The sequence below is a fragment of the Genypterus blacodes genome, unplaced genomic scaffold (assembly GCF_046128005.1).
Source record: "Genypterus blacodes isolate CSIRO-AG114 ecotype Tasmania unplaced genomic scaffold, CSIRO-AGI_Gbla_v1 ptg000273l_1, whole genome shotgun sequence".
Lineage (NCBI taxonomy): Eukaryota > Metazoa > Chordata > Actinopteri > Ophidiiformes > Ophidiidae > Genypterus > Genypterus blacodes.
In genome coordinates, this window is record NW_027467064.1 from 33,762 (window position 1) to 55,079 (window position 21,318).

The 21,318-nt window shown below is 51.6% G+C and overlaps 1 protein-coding gene across 6 annotated transcripts in view; it reads right to left on the reverse strand.

Moving 5' to 3' along the window:
• dmxl2 (Dmx-like 2) overlaps positions 1-21,318 on the reverse strand; it is a 31,114-nt gene that overhangs the window by 2,379 nt on the left and 7,417 nt on the right. The window contains exons 6-55 of one of the 6 annotated variants that reach the window (XM_076171830.1): positions 21,061-21,127; positions 20,797-20,969; positions 20,353-20,533; positions 20,078-20,258; positions 19,748-19,966; positions 19,383-19,654; positions 18,629-18,898; positions 18,268-18,497; positions 17,942-18,144; positions 17,548-17,669; positions 17,219-17,308; positions 17,018-17,126; positions 16,794-16,913; positions 16,447-16,674; positions 16,028-16,314; positions 15,717-15,889; positions 14,980-15,634; positions 14,532-14,852; positions 14,330-14,449; positions 13,976-14,111; positions 13,352-13,462; positions 13,073-13,242; positions 12,816-12,913; positions 12,561-12,726; positions 12,031-12,295; positions 11,701-11,903; positions 11,159-11,539; positions 10,619-10,801; positions 10,236-10,532; positions 9,942-10,133; positions 9,774-9,850; positions 9,191-9,321; positions 8,567-8,812; positions 7,899-8,081; positions 7,514-7,585; positions 6,286-6,476; positions 6,035-6,168; positions 5,872-5,957; positions 5,442-5,643; positions 5,239-5,356; positions 3,563-3,631; positions 2,817-2,903; positions 2,607-2,728; positions 2,367-2,505; positions 1,256-1,316; positions 938-1,065; positions 775-852; positions 573-664; positions 425-477; positions 120-337 (exon numbers count right to left, since the gene is read on the reverse strand). In XM_076171830.1, coding sequence (XP_076027945.1) covers positions 120-337; positions 425-477; positions 573-664; positions 775-852; positions 938-1,065; positions 1,256-1,316; positions 2,367-2,505; positions 2,607-2,728; positions 2,817-2,903; positions 3,563-3,631; positions 5,239-5,356; positions 5,442-5,643; positions 5,872-5,957; positions 6,035-6,168; positions 6,286-6,476; positions 7,514-7,585; positions 7,899-8,081; positions 8,567-8,812; positions 9,191-9,321; positions 9,774-9,850; positions 9,942-10,133; positions 10,236-10,532; positions 10,619-10,801; positions 11,159-11,539; positions 11,701-11,903; positions 12,031-12,295; positions 12,561-12,726; positions 12,816-12,913; positions 13,073-13,242; positions 13,352-13,462; positions 13,976-14,111; positions 14,330-14,449; positions 14,532-14,852; positions 14,980-15,634; positions 15,717-15,889; positions 16,028-16,314; positions 16,447-16,674; positions 16,794-16,913; positions 17,018-17,126; positions 17,219-17,308; positions 17,548-17,669; positions 17,942-18,144; positions 18,268-18,497; positions 18,629-18,898; positions 19,383-19,654; positions 19,748-19,966; positions 20,078-20,258; positions 20,353-20,533; positions 20,797-20,969; positions 21,061-21,127 — 8,710 coding nt within the window. Of the gene's footprint in view, positions 1-119; positions 338-424; positions 478-572; positions 665-774; positions 853-937; positions 1,066-1,255; positions 1,317-2,366; positions 2,506-2,606; positions 2,729-2,816; positions 2,904-3,562; positions 3,632-5,238; positions 5,357-5,441; positions 5,644-5,871; positions 5,958-6,034; positions 6,169-6,285; positions 6,477-7,513; positions 7,586-7,898; positions 8,082-8,566; positions 8,813-9,190; positions 9,322-9,773; positions 9,851-9,941; positions 10,134-10,235; positions 10,533-10,618; positions 10,802-11,158; positions 11,540-11,700; positions 11,904-12,030; positions 12,296-12,560; positions 12,727-12,815; positions 12,914-13,072; positions 13,243-13,351; positions 13,463-13,975; positions 14,112-14,329; positions 14,450-14,531; positions 14,853-14,979; positions 15,635-15,716; positions 15,926-16,027; positions 16,315-16,446; positions 16,675-16,793; positions 16,914-17,017; positions 17,127-17,218; positions 17,309-17,547; positions 17,670-17,941; positions 18,148-18,267; positions 18,498-18,628; positions 18,899-19,382; positions 19,655-19,747; positions 19,967-20,077; positions 20,259-20,352; positions 20,534-20,796; positions 20,970-21,060; positions 21,128-21,318 lie in introns of all 6 variants that reach the window. The other 5 variants (XM_076171829.1, XM_076171826.1, XM_076171828.1 and 2 more) reach the window with 5 other exon arrangements.

Here is a 21,318-nt window from a genome sequence, read left to right on the forward strand (position 1 = left end):
GACAGTATAAAGAATATGAAGACTCTGCTAGAGGATGAGTGTCAGGTGTTGTGATGGATGTGTTATGTGTGTAGTGAGTGTAGTGTGTGTTGTGTGTGTTGATGATGACTCGTCTTCACCTTCATGTTTCCCTCTGCAGATCCGGTGACAAAGAAGTCTTCGAAGGCGTCCAGAGCCAGAGCTTTGATGGCCGAGTCATGGGCCTGGAAGGTGTGCAGCAGCTGCCTCTGACGGATGTCAAACACACACACAAAGCCCTTCCTCCCCCCGGTGATCAGCAGCTGCTGCTTAGGAGCGTACTGCAGCACAGTGGCCCCGTGCTCATGGCAGGAGAAGGCTGAGGGGGAGAGCAGGAAGACATTTGAGATAAAATGAGGTAAGAATGGGAAACTTTGTCCTGTTTGAGGCGTTTAGGGTTTCCTACCATGAACCATGGTGTTACTGGGAGAGATGAGTGTGTCCCACAGGCACACGTTCCTGAGGACAGAGGGGAGGGGGGGAGGTGAGTCAACCAGGAGGGGAAGGGGTTAAACTGTGGTGCTGATCCGTGTGTGAGTGCCGGTGCTGCTGACCTGTTATCATTGGACTGCCCGGCTGTGGCGATGAGGCTGGAAGATGTGATGAAGGCAAAGTCACCGCAGGTCTTAGTGTGGCACTGCCAACTCTGTGAGGACGAGAGGAGCAGGAGGAGGTATTGATCAGCTGGTGTACAGGAGTATGTGTGCATGCTGTGAGGAAGAGTGAGGAGGAGGAGGAGGAGGCAGGTGAGCTCACCAGGTAAGGTTTGGGGTTGGAGGACGTCTGATTGACCTGCCACAGACTGAGGAAGCCCTCGCCGTCGGCAACGCCACACTGCCAAGGAGAACACAGAGCTATCAGAACAAACACACCACCTAGACAAAACACAGTGTGTGTGTGTGTGTGTGTGTGTGTGTACCTTATTGCCCTGGGAGTTGAAGTAGAGTCGGGTGACTCTGGCGTTGCCTGCTTGTCTGAAGCAGATGAGCTGCTGAGGTCGGTTCCACTCAAACATTCTCACACTGCCGTCCTGAGCCCCCGTCATGTCTGAGACACACACACACACACACACACACACACACACACACACACACACACACACACACACACACACACACACACACACACACACACACACACACACACACACACACACACACACACAGGAAGGTTAAGGTGTGACAGTGACACGTTGAGGCTTGGATGCGACACACACACACTTCTCATACACACTTACAGTACTGATAGATGGGGTGTGATGTCATCCTCTTCACATTATTCAGATTCCTCTTCATGATCTGAAACACAGAGAGAACAGAACTTCTCATTTAAGGGCTGATTGATGAAGAAGTCACTCTAAACACACCAGGCCTGAGTTATGAGATCATTTAAAAAGATTAAAACTCAATAATAATAATAATAAACTATTTCTCATTACTATAATTAAACTCTTGTAATCTAAATTAATCCTCTCCTCATTTATGAATCTATTTCCTCCTTGAAAGGCTCTAATGTGCCGGTCTAAGGCTCATTACTGCCTTGCTCTGGGCCCGAGGCAGGAGATTAAACCGTACACACACCAGAGGCTCCCTCAGCAGAGATGTGTTGTTCTCAGAGGCTGCAGACAAACACACACACTCGAACATTCAAACCATCTGACACAGAACATAAACTTCATCTGCAGCACTTTGACCCAATCAGTCTGATTGTAAAGTCACGTTTCCTATTGTGCATCAATAACAACATTGACCAGACAGTGTGTGTGTGTGTGTGTGTGTGTGTGTGTGTGTGTGTGACAGCCTGTGCTGTATCACACTCAGCATTTATCACTGCAGCTGGGACATGGAGAACTAACTATGAATATACGTGACGCAAATCTGTATCTTGTGCCGCCGGCCGTGAGAGCAGCTCAGTATCTGTGCTCTCTACCAGCAGAGGCAGGCCTCAGCTGTATCAGCCTGCTTAGACTCAGCACGACGCTGCAGGAAGGCTGTTTAGTCGTCACCGCTCCGTTGGGCTTGGAGCTGATAATGGATTATAAATACAAACTTCTTATAATAAAACGTGTCGGGGACAAAGACCACAGAAGAAGAAGAAGTCAGATAGCTTTGGAGTTTCATATCAGAAGTGTCTGGTGTTCAAACGCCATTCAATGCTTAATGAATGTCAAACCTGACTGAATACATCTACTGTAGAGCTGATAGTCATGAATATAATAACTCAGACTCTGGATATGTAAAGGCTCCAACCCAGAGCTTAGTTTCCCCCTGCTGGCAGCTTCTACACACTGCAGCCTGCCTGCCTGCCTGCCCTGAGTGTGTGTGTGTGTACACTGCAGAGGCTCGTACCACGCTGGCTCCCATGCTGGTCTGCCCGGTGCCGAGCCAGGGCATGGACGCAGAGACGGCCATCTGCGGGGGGGCAAAGGGGGCGGAGCTGGCCTGGGCGATGTTGGTGTGAGACGAGCGGGGGTCAATGTCGTCAGAGCTGTAAAACAAAACACAAGCAGTCAGCGAGGAAAACATCACAGGGTTGTTATGTCTGCGTCTGCGTGTGTGGCCTGCAGCCAGCCAGCGCCTCAACCCGACCTGCGGGACTCCTTATCGAAGTCGTCTCCGATCCAGGTGTAGGGCTGGACCGCCACCAGCGTGGACACGTCCACCTCCTGGACGTCATGAGTGGACGCCAGCACGATCTCATTGGAGTTAGCCTGGTGACAGAAGGATGCACAGGACAGGTGAGCGACAGGAAGTCAGACGAGCTGCAGCGGCGGTGCTGATACAAAACACCAAACTCACCTTATTGATAGCAAACGCCATGATGATATCAGACTCCTTGTGGATGATCTTGGCTTTGCCTCCAGGGTAGCCCAGGTCTGCTTCCACCTGGGGAGGAGAGACACACAGCAGGGGGTGAGACATGCAGCAGCTCAGAGGCAATGAGAGAAGAAAGGGTTAATGTTAACACCCAGAGGTTCTGCTGCGGGTCAAGTTGATTTCCTGACAGCAGTTTGGTCTGAAAGGATGAACCACTACAGAAAGACTGAGAAGAGAAAGGGTGCAGAATATTGATTGACTGATTTGTGATCCCAGTGAGCAGAACCTGCAGACTGAGCCTGACAGTGAGCATGCAGGGTTAGTACGTCTACCATCACACTGAAGGCTCTGGGGTCCAGCAGAAATCAGCCCAGCTAGAGAGGAGGGGGGAGAGAGAGAAAGACCCGGTGGACTCAGGAGGGACTGGAGGTGAAGTTAGGTGAGGATTTGTCACATTTGTGTCAGAGGTCAGAGAGGTTAGAGGTTAGATCTCGCAGCCTTGATTTGAGATTTGATGAGGCAGACACAAAGCAGGAGTCGTCACCATCAGGCCAAGCTGGGGAGGAGACAATACAGGCACCACTGATACCCCTGACAAACATCTAACCAGTGCAGAATCCCTTTTGATGGACCTGTCCCCCCCTCAAGCTTGGCTTAGCGGCGGCGCTCCCAGACAGACGGCTACACAGACAGACAGAGTGAAGGCCTGGGCTAGTGAATGATACTACCTTATAGAGACTGATAGCTCCGGCTATCCAGTTTGGTTTGCCTACATGGTCCGTATGGTTGTCTAAAAACTATACACACACACACACACACACACACACACAGACACAGAGGGAATATGGATACAGAACACACAACATCACAGCACGACACACAAACATGCCACAACACAGCACAGAGAGATAAGACACGGAGTCAAAAGAAGATGGCTGACAGGATCTTTGTTGTGTTCTTCACAGAGAGATGAGTGATATACTGTATGTCTCCTCATCAGAGAGGAGGTGCAGATGAGGAGAGATAAGAGCTTTGGAACTGTGTGTATGCAAGATGACAGCTGTAATAATAGAACACACACAACGGTGCGTCAGGGCCTTCAGTCCTTTGGCTTCATGTCTGTGTTTTGACTGGCAAATACAGCAGCAGCTTGCTCATGGGCAGGAGGGAAGTCAGCTACCTTGCAGCTACCTTGCACGTGTCTACGGAGCCAAAGCAAGAAGCCTTATTATTACTATGATTGGAGTGTGTGTGTGTGTGTGTGTGTGTCTGGAGCACCATTCCCGCTAGTCATCATTGTTCCAGGGTCCAGAATGTGCATAAGCTGCTTTACATGTCATTTACATTAAGATCTTATGGTTGATTTGAATAAACAAATCATGCAAATTAGCCTCCTGGGAGATGTGAAGCATTAATGGATGACATCATCATGAATGATGTCACAGTCACAGCATGGAGGGGCTTTGCTCACATGAATGTTCCTTCAGGAGGGAGGAAGGAGGCCCAGGAGGTGAAACTAGGAGACAAGGCCCCAGGGTGCTTTGCTCTTGTGATGATGATTGATGATGAGTACCAACATGTCCGTACTCATCATCAATCCAACCAACAACAACAGAGATAAGTGCTGAACGAGCGCTTCTCCTGGTATCACACGGGACTGATGGCCTTGATTCTTTGAGTCGGGCCTCAGTTTGCAGGAACCCAGCCTGTTCCTGAGTGACAGAGTGACATCAGGGGGTCACACTATCAGAACATCCAAGCACATGCTGTTAGAGACCTCAAGTCACAGAGCGCACTGCTGCAAACACTACATGCAAAGGCCTTCCTCCTTGATGTTCTGTGCAATAAGTAATGGAACAAACTCTGTAAAGGTCCAAACACAGGATGACAGAGAGCTCAGAGTCCAGAGTCCAGACTGCAGGCTGGGATGCAGGGACACTGAGCATTTACTGCATCATGTGTTTGTCTTTGAGCTCCTTCAGGATCTTGGGCTTCTTCCAAGGCTTCCAGCTGAACAACCACTTTCCTTTTTCAGTCACGTGCGCTCGCTCCAGTCAAGCTGCACATTCTGAGATCATGGACAGATTTTCTCCAGCTGGCTTCCTGTGACACTGGATTTCTTTGCCTCAGCCCTGCTTGATGACTTGTCCTTATTAAAACCATAAGCTCAAATCTGCTCTCAGGACTCATTAAACCTTTGAACCTTCAGGTCAACCAGCACACCTCCATCTGTCACACACACCGGGGGAGGTGTCCAGTGACATTAGCTCATCTCATAATAACATTAGATTAATTTTACAAGCACCATCTGCTGGTTTTTGAGTGTGCAGCCACGTTTGAGAGTTTACTACTTGAAATTAGGATAACCTGAAAAAAAACAGAATGCTTCATATGAGCCACTGACCTCACTCTGCTTCCGTCTCTTTGTGAAGATGTATCGGATTAACGTGTCCTGAAGAACTTCCTGTTTGACCAGGTAGTGCCAGAGGCGTCTGGCTGGGAAAGACTGGTGGTTCTTCGTCCTGAGGAGGAAAAACACAAGGGCACATAAGACACAAGTGCTACATGTGTTTTGCTAATATACAGTATATATAACTCAATACTGACTTGAAGGGTGTGTTGTCGGGCTCCAGCATGGCCTTGTGTCTCAGTATGGCGGGGCCTCCTCCTGCGCTCAGGTCGGTGGGGAAGGTGTTGATGTAGTTGGGCGGCGGGCCGTCAAACTTGTTGATTCGGTCCAGCAGGAGCTGCTCCCAGTTTTCCATCGTCTTCAACACAGCGTTGCCGAGCGGAGAGGTGACTGGCAGCTCTGTGATACACACACACACACACACACACACACACACACACACACACACACACACACACACACACACACACACACACACACACACACACACACACACACACACACACACACACACACACACACACACACACACACACACACACACACAATTAGGATTGGTGCTATAAACCTGGAAATTGTGTGTGTGTGTGATATTATAGAATGAAAATGGTGTGTGTGTGTGTGTACCTGTGAAGTCCAGTCCAGTCAGAGGGAGGAAGTTCTTGACATTATGTTGAGCCAGCTTGACCATGACGAGGCGGATCAGAGCCCAGCTGTGAGGGAGACAAACCAAGAGATCACAATCTGTCCCTGCAGCAGAGGTCACAGAGGCAGCAGAGGCCACGCCCACCTGTAAGAGTTGGGGTCAGAGTGCTCCGTCATCTGCGTGTCAGAGAGGAAGGCGTCATCGTCGTCCTCGTCGTCCTCCCCGCCGCTCTCGTCCGAGTCGTACAGAGCGCTGCTGTCCGACAGCGGCAGGAACGGCTGAGGAGGAGAGATGAAGGAAGAGGAAGAGCAGAAGAGAGAGACGTTTCAATCACAGAGCAGCAGTGACCTCTGAGTGTGAGTCCATCTTCCTCTCTGCGGGGTTCAGTCTCTTACTTTAGCCACAAAGTAGTCCCACATGCTGAGCTCAGGGGGGATGAACTTCTCCCTGTAGGCCGGCCTCTCTACGGGCACAGGGGGCGGCGTGGCCGGGGTCTCCTTCACCGGGCGCCCAGGGACCAGCATCCTCATGTTGAACCTGCGCCTGTACCGGTCTGCATCCTCTGCTGGAGGCTGAGGGGGAGCTGCTGAGGGAGGGGGGAGGGAGGAGGAGGAGGAGGACATGGAGAGCTTTCAAACACACTGAACGTGATAAGGTCAACTCAACCGGAGCCACTTAGCTTAGACCGCAGTGTGCTGCAGTGTTTTATGAGTGAGGAGGATGAGCTGAGGCTTCATCATAAAGGCCAAACCAAAGTCAAAGAAATAGATTAGGAGGAAGATGAAGTGGATGAAAACCTCACACAGAGCACACTGTCCATCTAATTACAAACCCATGTGTGTTAACCTGTGTGTGCTTTCACTCTGGTGAGTCATAGCACACAGGAAAGTCTATTAACTAGAAGAAGAAAAGGAGAGAAATGTAGAAAACACACACACAGACACACACACACAGACCAAGACACACTAAGTTGCACACAAACCTGCACCGTTATCCTGGGCGACTATCTCTGGCACCACACCAGACAAAACAAAACAGGACAAAGACCAAAGTAGACGGTACTGTTAAACACACAGATACTACACAGGGAGGCTCATGAGTCAAGTCAGTAAGTGACAGTGCGTGACACACACAAAGTACACACAATAGACACATGTCAAACAATGGGTTTGTTAAGCAGTTATGTCCTAAGCGTTGTCTTGTATCCACAGCACTCGACAGAGCAACAATACAAGATGAGATTGATGATGGCGACGTTGTTGAAGCTCATTTAAGAATTAGTGTTCATTAGAATGAGGAGAGAGCCGATGTGTAGGAGTTTGTGGGAGTGGATGTGAGTTTGCTGCTGCGCTCAAAAGTGCAAAGCTTAAACTTGAGGCTGCTCTGATCTAAGGTGCTGCAGGATCTCAGGTCTCCACGGTGACACGGAGCCTGATGCACAGCCTGTAAACACAGCGTGAGGACGGATTACTGCTCCGGCAAAGACACGGGACATGTTTGAACTAGACGGCTATGGACTCCACTGTACTATCAGTCTATAACGTGATGTTTACCTTTACTACACATGACTGAACACATCTACACAGCTCCAACCAAACCCAGGACTTTGTTATTGTGGTGTACCTGGTTTAGTCTCAGATTCAGCTTTACGCTCAGCCTTGGCCTCTGAACACTCGTTGCTAGTCTCAGCTGTTGCTTCAGAGGCACAACAGGAATGACACAATGAGATGAACACGAAGGACATTTACAACATGATCATGCGACACACACTGGCACACTGGCACACGCGCGTACGCACAGACACACACGCACACGCAGCTATCTTCATGGCACTAGTGGGCTTTGTTTGTTCAGAATGGGCATTCAGTAGTAGCTGCACGAGAGAGAGAGGTCAGACAAGCATCTGGCGACATTTGCAAACCTGTACATTTACCATGCACAGCAATCCTGCAAACCAGCACTTCAATCCTGCAAACCAGCACTGCAATCCACCGGCCCAGTTACTCACAGCTGGCCTTAGTCGCTGGCGCCCCAGAGCCCAACCCGCCTCCCCTTGGACTGTGGGGAGGGGGTCGTTTGGGGCGCGGGGTTTCAGTGGGGACGGGGACGGGGTTTAGGGTGAGGATGCTCTGCTCGGGTCTTCCTGTCTCTTGAGATTCCTCTGGCCTGGCTGCGTCATTGTCAGCTGGCACTGGGACACAGGGCAGAGGGCAACACTCACACAAGACACCAGAATGCAGCGAGAGGCTTAGCGTGCATCAACAGGACACGACTAGATGGATGGAGGTCAACCGGTCCTTCCCAATTCTCTTAATCATCAGTGACATTGCTTCAGATGACTACAGAGGACGACTAATGTCATAAAATGTGTCTTCTTCTTTCCTCACATCTCTTCCTGTGGGCTAAGTGGCTGAGAGGAGGAGGTGAGGGAAAGACATCATGGGGGTTAGGAGCCTAAGTAAGCATGTAGGACCCAGAGAGAGATGCATCAGACGCTCAGACGCACCGAAACAGGAGAAGAACAGGTGTAGAAGGCCAACATTTAGAAAGAGACGACAATAAAAGAAGAGGATAGGATGGGCAGGGACAGACCAGGGACCGGGGACAGACCGGGGACAGACAAGACAACAAGGACAAAAACAATATCAGGGACGAAGCACAGGCGGTGAGTTCTACCTGGTGGGACCTCGGGCCTCTTTGGCTTGATGACGACTTTGGCCCCTCCCCCAAACACAGCGGCCCACATGCGGTTGTTGAGTGGGTGAGCCGCCAGGCGGAACAGCTCGTTGCTGCTGTGCGTGCCCAGGCCGTGGATGAGCAGCGCCAGATAGACGGCAACCACCGCCTCGCACAGCAGCACGTTGAGCTTGGGCTGGTCCTCCTCTCTGGCTGAGGTCAGCAGAGAGATCAGGGAGGACACACCTGGGGAGAAGACAGACAGGCACAGGGGAAGAAGGTGTGAGCCAGGGATTCACACGGCATTTACAAAAACACAAACAAACAACAACCCTGGTTTGTACAAAACAAATTCAATTTCTAAAGCGTGTGTGAGATGATGTCATCAGTCTTTGTTGTTCTGTTTCCTTCCCAGAGGCCATGAAGGTCTTATTATAGAACACCATCTGCCTCTCTGCTAACACGCAAACTGCCTGCTCTGTTCTTCCCCTCTTCTCTAAGCATGTTTCTAACGGTCAGACGTCAGACAATGGCTGCACAGAGGCTTGAGTTTCAGGGCCTCTCTCTCTCTCTCCCTCCCTCCCTCCCTCTTTCCCTCCCTCCCTCCAGGTGAAGCTTTGTTACCTGGCCACTGTGCAGGAGCAGAGTTGGGAGTGACGTGCTCCTCGATGCTTTCCGTGCGGAGTCGTTTCCTCTCACTGAGCAGCAGCCCCTGGTACACCATGCCTGTAAACTGATTGGCCTCCGCCTGGCTGCTGCAAAGCCGACACGGGAAAAGAGCAGGAGTGAGTCACAGTCATGGTTTTATTTCATATAGACTCCACAGACGGTTAAGTAGGTGCTCCTCTTCAATCTGCTAGCATAACATTAGGCTCAGGCTCAATGATAGTAATCCAGACGCCACTGGATGAGGCAGAGTGAAGAGCTCAGCAATCTCACAAATGGTTTGAAAATCACTGTCAGAAGAGGAAACTCAAGTAACTCAGAGTTAGAAAAAGCTTTACTGAGAATCAAATGAAAGAGTGAACAACAGCAGTGTGCTTAAGTCGAAGCCCACAATCCATCTGTCGTTACTGAGGACATAGCTGGGTTCTATTCCCATGACGATGAGGCTACAGAGAGACTGCAGATTACATAAGAGAGGAACAACATTGCCTGAACCATGCTGCCTGTGTGGAGCCCTGTGGGGTGTGTAGTGAGAGCTTACCTGTAGCTGTGGCTGTCACACAGTGCCTGGTAGACGCAGGCAGACAGAGACGCTCCCAGCGTGTGCAGGGCAGCGACCTGGGGGAGAAAGGCGCAAGGAACGTTTCAATTATTCACAATTCTCCTTTAAATCTAAGCATTTTAGCTGACTGTGGTTGAGTTCTCTCACCCGGTCGTCCATGATGCTGGGGTGGGGCGGAGCCTCCATGTGTGTGATGGTGTGGAGGATGTCGTGAATGTGGTTGCTGAGGTGGAGGACGGGGTTGGCGATGACGGTCTTGGTGGGAGCGATGCTAGCTGACAGCAGAGGCAGAGTCGTAGGCAGAGGCAGCGGAGACTGGAGCTGCTTCACTGTGGTCTCCTTCACAGGGACATGAGGGAGGAAGATGAGGAGTTACTTAAGCTAAAGATAGATTTTGTTTTTGCAGAGAGAGAACATATAGCTGTGTGTGTGTGTGTGTACCTGCTGGCTCTCCTGCAGGAGGAAGAGGAGCTCCATGCGTACAGAGGTGACCCCTCCTCCTTTAGCTCCGTGGAGGCTGCAGTAGGAGAGGAAGACCCTCAGCAGGGCCTGGTTCTTCCTCAGCCAGGCCTTGCGCCTCTCAGAGTGCTGCTGTTTGGCCTGCAGACGCCGCCGCTCCATCTGGTGACGCTCATAGGCTCCGGCCTCGAGACACTCCATGAGGTCATCAGATATGTCCACCGATTCTCCGCGATCTCTCCAGCGTTCCTTCTCTGAATCTTCATCCTTGCCCTCCACCTGTTTATCAAACATATCTATGATGAATAACCAGAGTCATAAAATGTAAACAGTGTGAAAGACAACCAAACAGAGTGGGATTGAACCTTATAGTTGCAGATGTTATGCATGGCAGCGATCTCCTTCTCCAGCCAGTTGTAGAGCTGAAAGCGGAGTTTCCCTCCATCCACCTCATAGCCGGTGGCCAGCGTGCGCAGCTCTGTCATCAGGATCTTCAGACAAGCCCGGAACTTCAGCTGCTCCGCTATCACATCCACCTCTGACTCGCCCTGGAAGAGGGTTGAATACATAGATCTATAAACATCCTGTGTATTTATAAAGAACACACCCACACTGTCTGGATGGAAACAGACAGGGTGGCAGAGCAGAAATGTGTTTGACTTTGTTGGATCAGAACTGGATTCTATTCTAAGATAGTTTAAAAACAAACTTCATTCCTTCACACACACACACACACACACACACACACACACACACACACACACACACACACACACACACACACACACACACACACACACACACACACACACACACACACACACACACACACACACACACACACACACACACACACACACACACACACACACACACACACACACACACACACACACAACTCTTACTTGAGAGTCCTCTCTGTGCAGCCCCAGGTGACTCCCCTCTGTTTTGGTCTCGCTCTCTGTTTTCTTCATAGTGAGACCATCATCATCCTCATCTTCTTCTTCTTCCTCCTCATCCTTGTCTTCTCCCCAGTCCAGCTGCAGCCCTTCATCCTCCACCTTGACCAGAGGCTGGCTCCAATCCAGCACAGCTGCAGCGTCGTTTCCTCCCGGGGCCGGAGCAGGGGCGCCCCAGTCCAGGCCTCCCTGGGTGCCGTTCTCCAGGGGCTGCTTTGAGTTTACGTTGGCCTTGGATGAGGCTTTGCTTAGGGGTGAGGAGGCAGACTTCCTTGTAACCTTGGGGATCTTGGAGAGCACTTCCAGGGCCAGGACTGGACAGCCCACCTGGAATGATACGGAAATACTTTCAATCTATATTCCACTGTTTGTATAATCATTAATGTTTTACAGCTAAAGGCCTGGTTGAAGAATTAAATCAAACGTTGGGTCTGTACTAGATGATGCAGTACTTGCTCCCAGTGCCACACACAGACAGAGAGGCCCACCTTGAAGTGTGCGTTGGCAGTGGTAAAGAAGAGTTTGCGTTCTATGAGGTTGATCTCATCAGCGCTGCTCTTCTCAGCGGTGAGGCCCACGATGGTGGCCGTGCCCTCTGGGGAGGCAAAGTGGCGCCGGATGATCAGAGGGTGAGTCCTCAGGTAGTTATAGAAGCTGAACACCACAGGGTTACATGACTTCACCATCACATCTGAGGAACAATGAGAGAAAGAGAGGGAGTCATTGTTTTGTTGGTGTGTGTGTGTGTATGTGTGTGTGCTGATCTGTGAGTGTTCAGCATCCTGTTGTACTTTGGGCTGAAATGACTGACAGCTCACCAGGATTCTCATCCTCCTCTTTGGGGATGCGCTCCAGCAGAGTGTCCAGGGCTCTGGTGTAGTCCTTCATGATCCAGAAGGCGATGCTCCTGAGGAAGGGGTCAGGATGGAGTCTGGAACAGTGGTAGCCGCTTCCGTCTCTGTTACAGCCCAGGACCTTCTCATAGAGGAGGCCTTGGCAGGTGGGTGAGTTCTCAAAGTCGGCCTCATAGAGCCTTGCCACTATCATGGCTAACTGGAGATCCTCCATCTTCTCCATCAACACCTATGGCACAGGAGGAGAGGAGATACTGAGTTATGACTTCATTTCCACTCCTACCACTTCACCCCTTGTAGCTTATCTGTGTGTTGTGACGACAGTGTGTCAAACACAGGCCAAGGGAACCATGCAAGCTTTTTATGTGTCTTAATGTACCTTACCTCAATGTCATTTAGACTTGTTTCATGTCATTTAAAGGCTTACACACTCCAGACACACACTTTAACCCTTTATAGTGTATTTTCATAAACTGTGTGTGTTGTGTTTTTACCTCTATGGCGTCTTTCAGTGACCCGGCCAGGAGGAAGAAGGCAGCAGACTGTTCAAAGCGCTGCTTGCCCAGCAGGGAGAAAGCGTTTTTCAGAGCCGCCTTTCTCCAGCGGTCTTCAGCGAAATTATGCTTGAAAAACGTGGTCATCTTCTCGTCGTGTTGAGACCTGAGGGAAGAGAACAGAACGCATCCTGGTGTCACATAAAGAGTCTAGATGAAGTCTGTTACGAAGCTGAATCCTAGAACGTCTCCCACCTGAAGAGCCCCCACAAGACCGCCTTCTTCTTCATGGCCAAGTAGAACAGAGCAGCATCTAACGGGTCGTTGTGCCTTTGGAACGCAGTTTTACCTAACTGATCACATGGAAACAACACAGTCATTAAACTACGAGTTCCTGTTTACGCTTCTTCTAATCAATAAAGTAATAAACAGGAAGTGAAGCAGTTTCCAACTTCAATTACACTCTATTTCTATAGAATGTTGCCTTTATTAGTCTGACTCTGTGCCGATACCTTCTCCACCATCTTCCTCAGTGTGTTTATGTTGCGTATCCACCAGCCCACTCCCACCGCCCGGAGCTCAGACCACTGAGGGTCTCCTCTCTGCATGGCCGGGATCATGTTCAGCAGCTCCTCCTCTGCCTCCGAGTGGAAGGCCCAGGCAAAGTGGCACGTGGAGAGACCTGGACCACGGGAAGAGAGGGTGAGTGTGAGAGGGAGAGAGAGTAGGAGCCAGACAGAAAGAGAGGTTTGATAGTGGGAGGTGTGTGTGTGTGTGTGTGTGTGTGTTACCCTGGTGGAGGAGCTGCATGCGGTACAGAGGGGGCAGAGAGGTGAGCAGGCAGGTATGGAGACGCATGGCCAGCAGGTACCTCAGCCCACATTCATCCAGGGCCTCGCCTCCTACAAACACAAAACAACACAGAGGTCATTCACTGAGGAAAGTCTTTAAACACTCCAGTATCACATTGGTGTGTGTGTGACTGTATCTCCTGTCCCTGAACCTTCTTACTCTCTCTGTGCTGATGTAGCAATTGGAACAACCTGCCAATGTCTTTCGTCTCAAGACTAAATACATAGAATGGAACATTAGGAGGAATGTTATGTTACTCAGATTTGATGGCTGGAGATATTAACTGTATAACTTTATCCAGTAAAACACAACATGGCTTTAAAAATAGCACAACCTCATCATAATGCGTTAACATGGGATTCAGCGGCAGACACTGAGGGCCGACTGACATGTGGTAGAGACCGTACATCACTCTGACTTGATGTAAGCTCATTCTATAGGCTTCTATCTGGCATCTTATCTAAAAATCTAAGAAGACACTGTCCTAAAATGTACGAGAACTGGAAATCAGAGCTCTGGAGGCTGCAGATGATGGATAATGACATTTCTCTCTCCGTGCTCACCTGCGTACTGTTGGTCGATGGAGCGAGTGACCTCAGCGCTGGTTGTTGCGACGGTATCCGCCAGAGCGACCAGGAACATCTGCTCTAATCTGGTCAGCCCGGGGAGGCTGGAGTGCATGAGGTGACTGGATAACACCTGAACACACACACACACACACACACACACACAAGGGCACAGGAGGGAGGGAGATACAAGAGGAGATGAGGAGATAAGGTTTCACTGAGTCAGCAGTCTGAAGACACAGCCACGCCTGCTACCGACCACTAGGGGGCAGATATGTGCACTGTAACACAAATAATGAATCATTTCCCTCAATTTTACACGTGATCCTCTTCTAACCCAGGCAGCCGTACCTGAGCGTGCTCTGCTCCAAAGTAGGTGGGGCCGTACTGAGACAGGTTAATGACTCGAGACTTCTTCTCCGTCTTCTCAGCGGCAAAGTTCACAAAGTCGTCTGTGTTCACTGCGGCCACCTGTGAATCACAATAGGAACTCTTAAATATGAGAGCATTGTACATTTATGACAACACAACCGGGCTTCCTAACTCTACCCACCTGGAAGAGCTCAGCATACTGGTCCTCTGTGCACTTCATGGCTCCCTCTCCCTCGGCTCCCTTGGCAGCCTCCTCCCCTCCCTTGTACGAGGTGTCGAGATCGGCAGAGAGGAGTGCGTAGAGAGGCAGGGGAGGGATGGAGTTGATTTCCGTGTAGTCCCTTCCTCCGTCACGGCCGGCCAAGATGGTGTCTTTGGCCGTGCTGCCGGTCACGCTGATGGTCCTGGACAGATGTCTCCTGGCTCCGCCCTCGCCTGCCTCCACATCTCTCACCACCGCCACTTCGCCGGCGATACACTTCACCAGGTGAGCAAGGATGGCCTGAGGGAGAGAGGACAGGAAGAAGAGAACAATGGAGACAGGATTAGAAACATAGAGGTTCATCCCAGCACACTCAATGAATGTGTTTGTTGTTTTGGAGCTTCTAATAGATCAGAAGCAGACCCACCTTAGCACGGCGAACCTTGCCGAGGTCCATGAGCTCCAGCAGCTGTGTGGGATGGTACTGGGGCAGCGTGGGGGACAGGGAGTGAGCCGCCTCGAACAGCCCCCCTTCCTGCAGACCTGCGGGGGTATTGAGGACATCATCCACCCCAGCAGGCCCTTCAAACACACTCTTGGACCTGGCTCTCCCTTCAAAGGCAGAGGAGGAGAAAGCTGCAGCCTGACCCGTGGCGATGTCAGCACACGACAAGCTGACTTCCTCTCCTTCGCCGGGCTTCCTGTCCTGACGCCACTGTGCGTAAACGTGCATCTCACAGTCCATGCCCACCACCAGGATGCCGTCTCTCACCCAGGACAGGGACACCGGCAGAGAGGGCGTGCCGTCTACCGAGGACAGCAGGTCCACCGAGCGGAGCAGGATCCACCTGGAGCGGATCCCCTGTTTGATGCTGCCCCCTAGAGGCAGGGTGATGACAGCCACTCCTTCTTTACTGCTGGTCTGCTCGTTGACCATGCCAGAGATACGTCCGTACATGAGGATGTTGGATCCGACCCCCACGGTGAGAATGTGAGAGCCGTCCTCCTTGGACAGCCAGTCCAGGTGGACGTAGTGCTTGATGTTGGGGGAGCTGTGGTCTCTGCTCATGTACAGGTCAGATCTGATATGAAGACAAGGAGCTTTTAGAGAGAAGCTGACAGAAGAAGTATACAAGCACACAAGCATCTTAAAGCTCCTCTCACCTGCTGTAGACAAACAGGTTGGAGTCGACGCTGACTCGGGGGTCCAGGGTGGATGAGGGCCTGGTGAAGTCGTCCAGGTGGAGGGTCTGCTCCAGGACCCACTCTGAGCCCCCGGTGGACTCACACTCATAGATGGAGACGTGCATGGAGAAGTCCTCTCTAGAACCCAGGGCCTGGAGACCAAAGCAGGACTGTTTAGAACCGTCAGCCTTTGGAATATGTAGAATAAATATGTTTACAACATTAAAAGCAACGTGACACTGGACCAAGAGAAGAAAGCTGCAGTACAGAAACAAGTCGGAGCGTCCTACCTGTACTTGTCTCGGCTGTTTGAAGGCCACAGCCAGCCGGCCGATGTAGGAGCAGGACACCGCTACAGGCCGCCCCGACATACACACTGCACTGTTGTTGTCGTCCTCTTCGTTCAGCAGGGCCCAGGGCTGCCAGCGGTACACCCGGCTGTCCTGCTCCTCCTCCTGGTTCCCCTCCGTTCCCTCCACCGCACAGTGCCAGAACCGCACGTGAGTGTCAGAACAAGTGGTGACAATCAGGTATGGAGCCAAGCAAACTGGGTAGATGGAGGAAGAGCTCAGGTGACCTGTAGCAAGGAGACAAGAGGAGAAGACAGGAATTATGATCCTGATAAGATCGTAGAAAGGTAGCCACTCCTCTTCCTGTGGTCCTGAAGACGCCACATCAACAGAGCCGCAGAGCCTCCCTCCCTCCCTACCTGCAGACGGCGTGGCCCTGGTCACCTCCACTCCGTGGGGCAGGTCGAGCCGCTTGCTGTACACCAGCTTGGAGCTGAGGATGAGCTTGCTGGCTGATTGTAAGTTGGCTGTGGAGGCTGAGCGAGGCAGGGGGCTGATGGGGGAGGTCTCAGGGGAGGAGTCAGCGTTCAGCGCCTGATTGGGGACCATGAGCTGGCTCTTGAAGCTGTAATCTGGGGTGGGCTCATCTGGATAGAGAGACAGAGGGATATAAAGATCTCAGCACACACAGTTACATGTTACAAGTCATGCATTTAAAGTCAACACTGAACATAGGAGGGAACATGTTGGAGTAGCTCAGGCTTACCGACGCAGGCCTGGACCGACTTGAGGTGTAGGTGCCACATCTGCAGGACAGAGTTCCGGTTGAGATCCTTCTCTATCACCACCAGGAAGAACTTCTCAGAGAATGGCGCCGGGTGGTAATCTGGGTATTGAAAAATCTATTATTGTCTTCCATTAAAGACAGAATGTGCTTCCATCTGAAGGAGACACTCATCTGAGTCCAGCAGCACAAAGAGAGGGCTCTACCTTCAGCTGAGGGAAAGGCAGAGGTGTATGATTCAGATTCCTTCGGTGGTTTGTAGCCGAGAATGAAGTCCTCTTGGAAGACGTGCAGCAGCTGAGTGTTGGAGCCACACTGGAACAGAAACATCAACCAGGTTAGCTTCTACTCTACTCATCAGAAGCTCTCAGGATCTCTCGTCTGTCCTCCACACAGCAGCTCCTGACCTGGTTTGTGATGACGTCCAGCTCTATGATGCATCCTGGTCTGGCAGTGGACTGCTGGCTCACAATGTTGAACACTTCACCCACCAGTTTCTAACCAGACACACACACACACACACACACGTATAGTAAATAAGAGATCTGTGTAACGGTGGCAGAGGATTATAGTGAGGAGAGAAAGATAAGATAAGATCCTTTATTCAGTCAGTCAGTCAGTGTTACAGCAGCAGAGGATAAAGAGCTTAAACAAGAGCACAATAAACATGAAACAAGGAAGTGTTCAACCACACATTAGCAGCCTCCTCGTGCTGAGGTTGTGTGTCTCCACTCACAGACGTCTCAGGGTCCGACAGCTCGTCCAGCAGCTTCCTGGCGTCAACCACAGCTTGGTAGAGACGCAGGTTTTTGCCATCCGATGCCACGAAGCAGGCGCTGGCACTGTTACAGTACGTTCCTGAGGGACAGGACAGGACAGGAAGTTAGAGTTAGTTAGGTAAGACCTGAGCCGCTCCTGTCTGTAGGCTGGAAATCTTCAAATGTTATGAATGGACTAGCATGGCATTAATTGGAGAAGAGGAGCTGTTAACCAGCTCTTCACACCGATTTACTGAAGAGGGAAGGACATTTAGTACGAGGCTTTATACTCTGAACATTGCCACAAAAGGAAACCAAGCAAAAAGAGCCCATTCGATGCAATTCCCTGCATTGTGTGGTGTGTGTGTTTACCGAGCACAGAGCTGGGTACGAGGGTGGGCAGCCACGCCACGTTGCTGAAGGCAGAGGTGTGCAAAGAGTTGATCCGGGCCAGTTCAGAGACCCCCCCGGTGCAGGACAGGGGCCCGATGTGGTCCACCCTCCACAGGATGAGCTCGCTGTAGATGGCGTTGGGGTCGTGGAAGGTCCGTGTAGCGGCATTACGGAGCTGTTTCCTGCTGAGGATCATAATTGGATCAGAACTCACCTCTCATGCAGCGACAAACATAAACATCACTTATAAATGTGACAGAATCTCTTCCTCATTCCCTGCTTCACTTCTCTTCCTCCCTCCGTACCTGGAGAGGCCCTTTGGAATGGGAAGCGTAGGTGGCTGCTCCCCTTCCAGGCTCCCCGGGGCCGAGGGGGGGGTGAGCAGGGCGTTGTGGTGAGACGAGGTGAGGAGCAGCGGCAGCACCGTGTGGCAGGATTGGTCGTTCAGGTGGAAGCGGTGGCCGCAGTAACGGAATTTGTGAGATACGGTGAGAACGTTGGAGAAGGCAGAGCGCTCAGCGAACGTCACCGCCCACTGGAGACGAAGGGAACCAGAGAAGAGGGGAGGGGCCAGTTAGAAAAGACCAAACACACACACACACCAAATCATTCGTAGATATCAAACTATGGCTCTTATATAAAAACAGCTTCTCTCTTTGTTGTTACCTGATTCAGCGAGCCGTCGACGTGCTTGGAGACCATCATGACGGCGGGGCCGATGCCAGGGCGTAGCGTGGGCGTGGGGCCCAGGGCGGGGGAGCACAGGCCAGCCGAGGTGGAAGCAGAGTGGGACACGTTGTAGCCCGTCCTCCCCGGCTCCCCCGTCCCGCCGCTCTCCCCGTCAGTCAGCGTGCAGGCGTACATCAGGATGTTTTTGCTCAGCGAGTTGGCGTCGCCCGTAGGGAACGCCACAGGGATACGAGAGGAGAAGGACACCTAGAGGCAGAGAGGGAGGGGAAGGAAACGGACAACACAACCGTGAGCACACACTACATACTTCTTACTACATTCACTTGCAGCATTACGGCACTTGGCTCTTAGTAAAGTGTGTGTGTGTGTGTGTGTGTGTGTGAGATCTTGTAGAGGATTAGAAGAGGATTATTCTCTGGGTTTATCAGGGGACGTGTTCAGAGTAATAGATATTTTCAAGCTATTTAAATAAAGAAAGTATTATTATTATTTTAGGAGTCGTTCCGTCGTGACAGTTAGGTTTGCCCACATGTGCAGAGGAGGGAGGTGTCCTGCGTCTTACATAAGGCTGAGGGAGTGCTGAGTCACCTCACAGTTTGGACTAAGTTTGACTACAGCTCCAGTGATGTCACAGTGTGTGTGTTTGTGTGTGTGTGTGTGTGTATGTGTGTGTTCATGCCTAAGTGAGCCCCCAGAATGGAGACAAACATGTCGGACACCCTGGACTGACCTGAACCTGTCTGAAGATGCCCTGATTGAACTCATCCAGGTACTTGACGTGCCAGACCAGGAAGGAGCCGTCAGTAGGGTGGATGGTGAACAGCATGTCCGGGCTCTTGTTCCACTCTGTGATCAGCGTCTCCATCTTCCTCTCCAGCAGCATGGAGGGCAGAGGCATGCTGGAGCTGGAGCCGGGGGACGAGGCCTTGGTGCTCCCCTGCTCCCCCGTCTCACCCTCCTCCCCCTGCTCGGACGACGCCTTGTCAGACATCTCGTCCAGTTCTGCAAAGAGAAGAGAGAAGGACATGAAGTTTGTTTCTTCGGTCAGTCATGCTATCTGTTAGGACTCAGCACTGATCTGGCCGTCGGTCATACCAAAGTCAAACTTCAGAGGAGACCCCTCCGGATCCAGGGGGTCTTCAGCCGAGTGGTCCAGCTGATGTTCAGAGAACCTACGCAGCTGCATCATGAAGAGCTCCATGGAGGCGGTGAAGCTGAGGTCCTTGTTGTTGAGCCAGTGAACCACGAAGCCTCCGCCACCAGAGCCGTCGTCCGGGTTGAAGACTGCAGACTCGGCCAGGACGGCAGGGATATCTGAGGGAGGGAGGGGAGACGAAGATGAAGGAGGAGAAGATGTCACTCAGGCTGGAACACGGCAGCACTGAACATCTGGTCTCTCTCTTCTGTCGCAGCGAGGCGGCGTACCTGTGCTGGGGTTAATACTGGCTGAGATGTGGAAGTGACACAGAGCGTTGGCATGGTGAGCGATGTGCCGGTGAGTGTGTGCGTCCTGTGTGCCCAGCTGGGAAGGCAACAGCTCACTGTGAGCCACCAGAGCGGAGGAGCGCCGCCGGCCCCGACGAAGATGCTTCAGGTGGTGGATCGACTGTTTCAGCAAAACAACAGAAGGGAGGAAGTGTGTTAGTCCTTCATACTACAGAGCGTGTGTGGTGAGGTGAGGTCGACCCGAGCAGCTGTACCTCCAGAGCGTGCTGGATCTTGTCCTTGTTTCCTCCCAGTCCAGGCAGGCTGGAGCTGAAGGAGTGTGTGTTCTCAGAGATCTGTCCCCCGAGCAGACTGTCCTCTGGCAGCAGCGTCTCCGACCACACCCTGCACACTCCGTCCTCGCAGGACGTCAGCAACACGTTGCAGACCGAACCCCTGAACGGCAACACAACACAACCGGCTTACTGAACTGCTTCAATACTTTAAGACAAGATCCATGCTGATTGAGGGATGGACTGATGGAGGAGACATTTTGTACGTACGATAGATTCACAAGAGACAAAATCCATTATGTCAGGACCAAAAATAATAGGTGTTGCTTTAGAGGACGGGAAAAGCTGCTGCTCCCCGCTGTGTGTGTGTGTGTCTGTGTGTGTGTGTGTGTGTGTGTGTGTGTGTGTGTGTGTGTGTGTTCTCACTTGGGCATGTACTTGCTGGTCTTCCTCCAGGACATGCCGGTGACGGAGCGAGGGTGAGCCAGGTAAACAAAGGAGAAGTGAACGGGAGTAGGTTTCTTGTCAGACGGGTCGTGGACCACCACAGCTGAGCGCCAGCCCGTGGTGGGGTACCACACCTTGAGCAGGCAGTCATCCTATGCAAGCAGACACACACACACACAGGCATCACACACACATATGGCCCAGTATTCCATGGACAGATGTGTTGTTTGTATGTTGTTGTACCTTCCCAACGGTTGCGAAGTACTCCCCATCAGGAGACCACTTGGCAATCAGAACGGATGCCGCAGTCCTGAGTGAGGCAAACACACACAGATCAGCAACATTCACTTCTCCATGAGAGACACACAACTACAGAAACACCTCATCATGTCAGCTGCCCTCACGTGTGTGTGTGTGTGTGTTTGTGTGTGTGTTCCTCGTTCCTTTGCTATTACTGGAAATTCCAGTGGAGTCACTTCCTCGTTCTGCTGCATTCCACTG